Source organism: Nannospalax galili, unplaced genomic scaffold, assembly GCF_000622305.1.
Source record: "Nannospalax galili isolate Female #2095 unplaced genomic scaffold, S.galili_v1.0 scaffold548, whole genome shotgun sequence".
NCBI lineage: Eukaryota > Metazoa > Chordata > Mammalia > Rodentia > Spalacidae > Nannospalax > Nannospalax galili.
The window spans coordinates 900,406-910,815 of record NW_008358999.1 but is presented as its reverse complement, the minus strand read 5'-3'; the positions used below and the strand labels follow the sequence as shown (position 1 = coordinate 910,815).

Here is a 10,410-nt window from a genome sequence, read left to right as displayed (position 1 = left end):
GGTGGCGCACGCCTTTAATCCCAGCACTCAGGAGGCAGAGGCAGGTGGACCTCTGTGAGTTCAAGGCCAGCCTATTCTCCATAGCAAATCCAGGCCAGCTGCAGCTACAGGGAGACCCTGTCTCAAAAAGACCAAAAAATAAAATAAATAAATAAATAATTTAAAAATAATAAAAATCCTTTTTAAAATGTTTGTGCTAGTGTTGAAGCTGTGAGGGCACAGGACCAACTTTCAGCTACTTAGGCTTAGAAGCAGGAATATCACAAGTTTGAAGCTAGCCTGGGCAACTTAGTGCGACCCTGTTGCAGAGTTCCAGGCCAGCCTGGGCTACATGAGACCCTGTCTCAGAAAGAAAAAAAAAAAAGAAAAAGAAAAAGAAAAAGGATGCTTGGAGTCAGTTTGGCAATCCAGTCTGGTTCTAGGTCCAGAGCTAGCTGTGTGACATGCGACAAACTCTACCCCTCTTGGGACCTCAGTTTCCCCACCTGCAAAATTCAGACATTTGTTACAGGCCTGTAATATGCCAGGCTGAACTCAGGTGGGATTGCTGATGTCCAGCAAAGTGCCTACCTTGTGTACCTTACCTTATTTTTTTTTTTTTTTGTCTTTTTGAGACAGGGTCTCCCTGTAGCCCCAGCTGTCCTGGAACTCACTATGTAGACCAGGCTGGCCTCGAACTCACAGAGATCCCCCTGCCTCTGCCTCCCAAGTGCTGGGATTAAAGGCGTGCACCACCACGTCCGGCTTTTTATTATTTTTTATGTGTATGAGTGTTTGCCTGCATGTGTGTAAGTGGACCCATCATGTGCAATGCCCACAGAAGTCAGAGGAGGGCACTGGATTCCCTGAATCTGGAGTTATGGATGGTGGATAGCCACCATGTGGATGCTGGGAATTGAACCCAGGTTCCCTGTAAGAGCGGCCAGTGCTCTTAACACCTGAGTTATCTCTCCAGCCCTGCCTTACCTTTTGAAGAAGCCATCAGGGCTCAAAGATCCCTCTCAGTGTCCTCAGCCTACCCCACAGGCACCCTGCTGTGGTTGTCCCCCCCCACTCCTGTGGATCAAGCCCCCAAGTGTCTGCACCTGCTCTTCCTTCAGGGCGACCTGGGCCAGGATATTAGGAGGACCATGATTAGGAGGGCCACACTTAGTTCACCCAGCAGATGCTGAGTGTCTCCTAGGCAACCTCCATGCTGACATAGCTCACGCCTGGAGACACCCACATGTGCTTTCATCTCTCTAGGACTGCAGCATCCTCCTGTCTGTGGAGCCCACGGACCAAGGCTGCTACCCCCTGAATGACCATCTCTTCTGCAAGCCATGCCATGTGAAGAGGAGTGCTGCGGGGTGCTGCTGAGAGCCCCGGCCCTTCCTGACATGGCGTTCCTGCCTCACCTGCTCTTGCACAAGTCCCTTCTGAGCCTCACTGGGCACCAGCACACAGCTCAATTCAGAGAATCTAGGATGCAAGGGCCTGAGACACCAGGGCTTAGCTTTCTGATACACAGCATCCCCCAGACTTTCAACTTCTCCCCTCCTGCCTTCTGGAAGGCTCCTTACTATCACATCCAGACTCCAGACCCTCTCTAGTACTGGCCCTGACCCATTTGGGGAGGCAGATCATAAGGGGCCACCTTTGTCCCTCCCAGGACACCTAGCTGTCTAGCAGAAGGCACTAAGACCAACTTAAGGTGCAGAACTGAACAGTTTGAAGTCTCCATGTTCCTCTAAAAAGTGGTTTTTGAAAATTTAAAGATTTAAATGAAAAACACCATTCTTTGGATTTGGGGGAAGGAAATCTTTTCATTTTTCAAATTCTTTTTTGGTGGGCAGAAAACAGCAAATATACAGCACTTGGGAGGCAGGGGTGGGAGGTTGCCAGAAGTTTGAGGCCAGCCTGGTCTACATAGTGAGTTCCTGACCAGCCAGGGCTACATAACACCAGACCCTGTCTCAAAAACAAACAAACAAAAAAACCTGTATGTATACAGATGTGATGTAGTGGAGACCCAGCCATGGGTTTTGTATCTCTGGAACAACATAGCATGCTGAAGTAGGGCTGGGGCCAGGAGGGAGGGAGGGTGGTCTGCAGCCTCTACCTGCCTCCTGGCCCTTAGGTATCCTTTTGTGCATTGTGCAGGGACATGGATTATGTGCCTTTGATATCCCCAGGGAGAAAAGCAGGGCTGAGCCTCCTTCCCGCAGCCTCCAGTGGCACATACACTCGGGCCAGGGCAGGTGGCCTTTGTCTTCCCTTTGTACCTCCAACCCCCACCTCAGGCCTTGTGGCCAGGCTGCCCATAAACACCGTCTCCACGAGGCCGCATGAGGAGTTCTTCCCTTTTAAAGAAATTCACTTTAGGGCTGCTGATATGACTAGGGGTAAAGGTGCTTGCCACCAGGCCTGAGGACCTGAGTTCAATCCCCCAGGACCCACATGGTAGAGAGAGCGAGCTGACTCCCTCAAGTTGTCCTCTGACCTCCACACGCCTGTCATGGTACATGTGCAGTCCCTCCCACGTATACACACGATAAATAAGTGTAAAATAGAAAACATTGTAAAAGAAGTTCACTTTTGCTGCTTTGTAATTTCTAAGACATTTGTAGAGCAAATTAAACAGACTTTCCTTCCTTGCATCTTGTTTTTGCCTGCACGGTTTGGGGTTATTTGGGGGGGGGGTTGGGTTATTTTTATTTTGCTGCTAATTGCTTTTGCCTTTTTTTAATGTATATGAGTATATTGCCTGCCTGTATATAAGTGCACCCATGTCGTGCAATACCCATGGAGATCAGAGGAGGGCATTGGATACCCTGGAACTGGAGTTATGGACAGTTGTTAGCAGCCATGTAGCTTCTGGGAATTGAACCCGGGTCCTCTGTAAGAGCAGCGAGTGTTCTTAACTGCTGAACCATCTCTCCAGCCCCCTTGCTTTTATTTTTTAGACTGGATCTCACTATATATCCCTGACTGGCCAGGAACTCCCTATGTATACCAGGCTGACCTTGAACTTACAGAGCTCTCCCTGCCTGTGCTTCTTAAGTGGGATTAAAGGTATGTCTACCATGCCCTGCTTACTTTGGGTTCTGTTTGTTTGTTTGTTTGTTTGTTTGAGACAGTATTGGAGGCTGCCCTTGATCTCACTATATAGGATTGCCTTGAACTCCTGCCCCACCTCCTGAATGCATTGCATTGTTCCAGGAATGGAAGGAACCAAGGGTTACATGAGACCCTGTCGTTTTATATATATAACATTATATATATAATGTGCAACACAAATGTCCAAATCCAACTGATAAAAAGCACCCTTTTGCTGGGCTTGGTGGCACACGCCTTTAATCCCAGCACTTGGGAGGCAGAGGCAGGTGGATCTTTGTTAGTTTGAGGCCAGCCTTGTAAATATTGTGAGGTCCAAAACAACTGGGGCAAAAAGGAGACCCTGTCTCAAAAAAACCAAAAAAAAAAAAAAAATCCTTTTTTTTTTTTTTTTTAAGGGTCACTTTACCTGGGAATGGGCTCAAAGCCTAGCATGCACCAGCCAAAGCCTTTGGTTTGATTCCCACACTGCATAAACCAGGCATGGTGGTGCACATCTGCAATCCCATCTATAAATATATATATTACATATGGTTGGGGGTGTGGAGGCCCTGGCTTTCACCCTCAGCACCAAAACAACCAAAAAAACCCATATATATATATATATATATAAAGTAAATGCTCAGAGACAGGGAGAGTGGCTGATAACGACGCCTATTTTGCAGCCTCACACCCCAGCTCCATCAAGTTAGGTGTGGGGGACAGCCACTAGGGAGCAGCCTTGGGCTAGCGATCTGGGAGCCGCACCCACGCACTAAGGTTCTCACGCCTCTCACTGGCTTCCATAAATGCCAGACCTGAATGGTCATCAGCCATGCCCACTACAGCTGGCTGCAGGGAGGCGGAGGGAGAGGACAGCTTACAACACTAAAGAGGGAGTGATGTGGCACTTGTCTGCAACTGTCCCAGGAATGTGGGCCTTGGAAGGAGGCGTGCTGGAGGTCAAACCCTCTCTGGTCTGAGCTCCCACTTACCTAGAAGTCCCAGAGTAACATCTGGGAACCTGGGCTCTGGACAGAGGACATCCAGGAGTTGCCGGGGAGCCCGGAACTTTCCCATGGTTATTCTGTTCCAGGGCCCCTTATCTGAGGCTACACCCAAGTGGTTGGAGTTGTGACCTCATGCTGCTGCATGCTGGCCTCTCCCTACCTGCTGTTCCCCCTACCTGCTACTGAACAAGGTGGGAAGGGAGCTGTTGTGGGTGGCCATGTCTGTGCGTGCCTGAAATCCCAGCACTCTGGAGGTGCAGAAGGAATGAAAGTTTAAGGTCATCCTGGACTACATAGTGTGTACCAAAACTAAAGGGCCAAGTTTTGTGTCACACACCTGTAATCCCAGAAACTAGAGGCCCAAGAACTGCATAGGCTGTCCTGGGAGACAGACTGAGAGTTGCTGTGTCAAAAAACACTAAAAGGGCAGGTAGAAGTGGCCGAGGCATTTAACCCCAGCATTCAGGAGGCAGAGACAAGGAGATCTCTGGCAGATTGAGGCCAGCCTGGTCTACTTAGCGAGTTCCAGGCCAGCTGGGGCTACAGGGCTACAGAGAGAGATCCTGTCTCAAAAAAAAAAAAAAAAAAAAATTAGGGGCTGGAGAGATGGCTCAGCAGTTAAGAGCGCTGATTGCTCTTGCAGAGGACCAGATTTGATTCTCAGCACCCATATAGCAGCTACGAACCGTCCTTAACTCCAGTTCCAGGGGAATCCGAAGCCCTCCTCTGACCTCCACGGCACTGCACAACACGGGTGCACTCACATACATGCAGGCAATACACTCACACACATAAAATAAAAATAAATAAAATATTAAAAAATAAATAAATAAAACAAAACAAACAAACAAAAAAAACATACCAAGAAGGTCCAAATGGCTCAGCTGGTAAAGGCACTTGAGGTCAAGATTGAAGGCCTGAGTTTGCTCCCTGGCTTGTTGAGTTTTGCTGTTTTGTTGAGACAAGGTCTCACTATGTAGCCCTCGCTGGCCTGAAACTCACTGTGTAGACAAAGGTGGCTTTGAATTCACAGAGATCTGCCTGCCTCTGTCCCCAGAGCACTAGGATCGAAGGTATGCACCACCACACCCAGCAAAATCTTGAAAAGGTAGAAATGGATTGAATGGTGAACAGAAGGACAGCCAAGGAACTCCAGTGATGTCACTAAGTAACCTCTGGGCAGGTACTATTAATGTCCCCAACCAAGGACAAGAAAGTGCCCCCTCAGAGTTGGAATAAATACCCAAGTCTGTACAGCAGAGACAGGATCAAAGAAGGTTTGTGAAAAGTCTTGAAAGACAAACTTCAGAAACATTCGTGTTCCAGAATATTCCAGAAACCATCCATGTAGTTTGTTTGGTGTGTGCGTGTGTGTGTGTGTGTGTGTCTACATCCCAGACCTGCTAAAAATATTTGATGGGCTCAGTCCTTCTTAAGAGTGCTGAGCTTAAACCCAAACGTCTTACTGCAAATGAGCTATAATTTCCTCAGCTCCGGAGAAAGGGCCTTACATCCTGCGTGAGTCATCACACTACTTCTCAGAGGCTGGACTGAACCCTCTTTTGACCTGCCTTCTGTGGAAAATGACTGTGCCTCAGCCAGAAACTATGAGCTGTTCACATAACACACCCTTCCTTAGAGCTGTTTTTTTTTTTTTTTTTTTTTTTTTTTTTTTTTCTTCTTTTGGTCTTTTTGAGACAGGGTCTCCCTGTAACCCCAGCTGGCCCAAAACTCACTATGTAGACGCTGGCCTCAAACTCACAGAGTTCTGCCTGCCTCAGCCTCCCGAGTGCTGGGACTAAAGGTGTGCGCCACCAGGCCCAGCTTTGAGCGGTTTTATAACACTTTAAATTGCAGATTGGTGAATATTCTGTCTGGCCTGATAGAATTTCCCTTCACCCCCTTGTGGAAAAACTGGTTTCACCTCTATTTGCACATTAATTTCAATATTCCTGACCTAAAATGTACTCGGTGGCTGCCCTTTGAGCTGGTGATTATGCCTACCTGGCTCCCTAGTGAGTTTAATTCAGTAAATGCCGAATACATGTTCTTTACATCTGTGTAGGAGCCACGATTTGAATTTGGTTTTGTGAACTTTTGTTTCCTGGAACTGAGGGTGGAACCGGGGTTCTGTGCAAAGCTAGGCAAGTACTCAACCAAGGAAGCCAGAAAATAACTCTTTTTAAAGTTTCCTACATCAGGTGTTTATAGATAGCTTCATTAGGCCAGTTCCCCAGGGATGTGTTGTTAAGCATTTAAAAGTGACTAACTAGCAGGAGGCAGCTGCCCCAGGGCAGTCTGGGAAGGAAGGGTGAGGAAAGAGGGGAAGGCTGAGATGGGTGGATGGGGAAGGAAGTGGAGGAGGGCTGTGCGGGGTAGGTGTGACAAGGTCAAGTTCTGTTCTGCCTGTGGTTAAGCTCCTAAGCAGTCACTAGACATTGAGATAACCTCTTTAATCTTTGAGGGGAAGGAAGGACATAAAAAACTGACATTCCCTGCATTCCTGTTTGGGGTGAGGCTCGAAACGCCCGGGAGGGTTGGTTATGCCTGAAGGGCAACCTGCCTGATCCAGCAATTTCTTAGTAACCATGACACTCAGTTGTACCAACAGCAGCAGCCACCATTTTAGGCCAGCAACCTATATTTGGGAGGGCACTGGGTCTAAGCAGCCTTGAGGTAACTATCTGAGCCCCTCATGTGCATAGAAAGGCCAGGCTCCAGGAGGCAGCACTGGAGGATTCTAGCTGAAACCCTTTTTCCCACCTCATGACCTCCCACCACTGGGCCCACCACTAGACTCTCCAGTCTCTCCTTCCTAAGTATTTTGTTTGTTTATGACAAGGTCTCATGTAGCTCAGGCCGGCCTCCAACTCCATCTGTGTAGCCAAGGATGACCTTGAACTCCTGATCCACCTCTCAGATACTGGGATTATCAGTGTGTACCTGTACCATTCCATCTAGGTTTCCCCTCCTCAGTGAACTTTCTTTTATAGGAGGAAAGAATCCTGGTGTTCCTGGTCACATATAACGAGACCCAAGGGACTGAAGAGATGGCTCAATGGTTAAGAACTCTGGCTGCTCTTGCATAGGACTCAGGTTTAGATCCAGCACCCACATGGTGGTTAACAACCACCCTCAACTCCAATTCCAGAGGCTCTGATGCCCTCTTCTGGCCTCTGAGGGCATTGCACACATGGGTGCACTTACATACTTGCAGGTAAAACACTCATACACATGAAATACAGATAAATAAAATTTGGGGGTCTTTTTGAGACCTCTTCAATTAAAGTGTCTCAACAAGGCAGAATGTTACTTCAGATCATAAGGGTGCGTAGCTCACAAAACCAGAGAAGCAAACCCAAGGAACGGGAAATCTGATGAGTTTCTATCCCAATGTAAGCATGCCCCACTGGCTAGGGTCTGACCTCACTTGGTGAAAAGGAAATGAAGGCATGGTGGAGAAAGGGTTTAGAAGTAGCAGGGCCTCTGCATAAACAGCATTTTACAAGGGGGAGATTAAAATATTTTATTTCCTTGTCATAACAAAAGTTTTACAGTGTTTGACAGAGAGTGATAATACTTCTTACATCTACAAATCCAGTTATTCCAAAATCCCAGATTAACAAATCTAAAATCTCAACCCTTAGGAGGAAGAGGCAGGACATGAAAAAGTCACAGTCAAGGGGCTAGAGAGATGGTTCAGCAGTAAGAATACTGGCTGTTCTTGCTGAAGACCTGGGTTCGAATCTCAGCACCCACATAGTGGCTGACAGCCATCCTAACTCCACTTCCAGGGGATCCGACACCCTGTTCTGTCCTCCCCTGTACTCCGCAGGCACTACACAATATGAGTGCACCTACACACATGCAGGCATAACACTCATGCACATAAAAATAAATAAAAATTTTGCCAGGCGTGGTGGCACAAGCCTTTAGTCCCAGCACTCAGGAGGCAGAGGCAGGTGGATCTCTGTGAGCTCGAGATCAGCCTGGTCTACAGAGTGAGTTCCAGGCCAGCTGGGGCTACGGGGAGTCTTTGGGGCCTTGGGGGGTGGGTCTGGAGCCTGGGGTTTCTGATGCTCAGACAGACTGTGCGCCAGCTGGAGCTTTCCTCCTGCAGATCTGTGCCTCCCCCACACCCCGCCCCCAGCCCCCAGGCTCCTCATAGGAGCCCAGGCTCCCTTGGGACCTTTCCTGGCTCAAAACCGAGCCTTTGTGCAGGAGGCAAAAAAAATGGCTTTGCATCTGCATGACTGGAATTCCCATTTCATTCATTTATTCTTTCCTTCCTTCATTCATTAACCCCACCAATGGAGCCCACTCATGGGACAGAAAGAGCAAGAGCAGCCTGCTGGGGACTTGTTCCACTGGTGGCCTGGAGAGGGTGGCCCTAGAGAAAAGGTTGTGCACAGAGTTCAAGGGGGCTAGCAGGGGGAGGTGCTGAGGAGGGAGGGAGTTCAGGAAAGAAAAGAGAAGGTGGAGAATACTGGCAGGATGGAGCAGCCCCAAGCCTGGTAGAATTCTAAAGCTGAAAACTTGGCGTGATGGCCCATGCCTGTAATCCCAGCACGCTGGAAGCAGAGGCCAACCTAGTCTACATAGTGAGTTCCAGTCTAGCCAGAGTTATATTCCTTTCTCAAAAGAAAAAGAAAAAGAACTCTAGAGCCGTGGAACTTCAAGGACATGGAGTTGACTGCCTGCCAACACATGGGTAAAGACAGAACCCAGAGTGGGCAGGATTCCCTCACGCAGCTGGCTAGAGGCCAAGTCCCAGGTGTCCTGACTTCCTGGGCTCTTCCCCTCCCACAGTCTCTTACCTTCCAACATCCACCAGGTCTGCAAGGAGGAAGAGAGGAAGGGGAGGAGGAAGCAGAAAGAAGGTACAGAAACCAAGCATGCAGATGAATTGGGGTCAGTGTTAGGACTAGGTAGGCTGGATGGTCCTGTCCTGGGAAACAGGACAGAGGCCTCCAGGGGTGAGAGTCAACTTGTCCCACATGAAGTGTGTCACTGGGTCCAAGGTTCATACTTCCTCCTTCCTGTGGACTTTGATCCCAGCTGGCTGGAGGAGGCACACCCTGATTCCTGGGGGGATGGGAGGGAGTGGTTGCCTTGAAGGGGCAGTGGCTAGTGTCCTTGCTCTGCCCTTCGGGCCCAGACCAGGAAGCCACAGTCTACACTGCTCACTGAGCACCCCCACACCCTCTCTCCTAGGTCCTGGTAAGTTTCCATATGTGCCCCACCATCTGAGTCAAGCTTGACCTATCACCCAGGAAGTTGTAAGCTTCCTCCTCCTGGGGCTGAACTGGGCCAGCTTCCCTGCTTTGACTGCATCCTAACTTTCCTTTCTGCAAAGGACGATCAGATATGTGCCAGTGGTTGCTCTAACACTGGAACAAAAAAAAACGGACTGCAGGGAAGGGCTCCCTGGAGACCAGGGAACTTCCTGACCAAGGATCAGAGAAAATATCCCCAGTGGGGAGTAGCCAGGTGGCTACCACGCACTGAGGAGGTGCCAGGCACTAACAGGCAGCCCCAGGAGACAGAATATGGACCATCATGTCCGCTGCTCCTAGAACACAAAGTGAGAATGATCGTGACATCCATGAAGGGCCCATCGGGTCTGGCTCCTGTGACAGGAGACACAGGCAAGCTCTCCTGAGGTAGAATGAGTTTTCTCTGATTATGAGTCATGGATACTGGAGAGGACTTGACCTTCCTATGACTTCTTTGCTTTACTCAATCGCCAGCACTCTGGCAGACTGCACAGGACCAGCCCTTAGTCAATATTTATGGAAGGAATGCGTGGCTGCTTGAGGTTATTTGGAGAAAAGTGACTTCAGAATTTTAATCAAGAGAGTCATGTGGAAACTGTTCTGGACCCTTGACCTTCTCATCATTCCAACCATCTTTTTCCTGACCACGTCTGATGATGTGCTAGAGAAGAGGCCGGAGAGATGGTCCTGCGGTTGAGTCTTTACTGCCTTGGACCAGAGTGCAGTTCCCAGCACCTACATTAGGTGGCTCACAACCACCTGGGGCTCTAGCTCCAGGGGGAAGCTTCACCTCTGGCCTCTGTGAGCACCTATGTGTGCGCGCGCACACACACACACACACACCACATATACATTATTTTTTATTTATTTATTAATATTTTGGTCTTTTTTGAGACAGAGTCTCCCTGTAGCTCCAGGTGGCCTGGAACTTGCTATGTAGACCAGGCTGTCCTCGAACTCACAGAGATCTGCCTGCCTCTGCCTCCAGAGTCCTGGGATTAAAGGCCTGCACCACCATGCCCAGCCTCATATGTATAATTTTAAGGGGG

At 48.9% G+C, this 10,410-nt stretch overlaps 1 protein-coding gene across 2 annotated transcripts in view; it reads left to right on the top strand.

Moving 5' to 3' along the window:
• Window positions 1-2,639, top strand: part of Fblim1 (filamin binding LIM protein 1) — a 27,156-nt gene extending 24,517 nt beyond the window's left edge. For both annotated transcript variants that reach the window (XM_008822661.3, XM_017795490.2), the window contains exon 8: window positions 1,246-2,639. In XM_008822661.3, coding sequence (XP_008820883.1) covers window positions 1,246-1,359 — 114 coding nt within the window. In that variant the 3' untranslated portion in view covers window positions 1,360-2,639. The remainder of the gene's footprint in view (window positions 1-1,245) is intronic.
• Window positions 2,640-10,410: the final 7,771 nt, after the last annotated feature.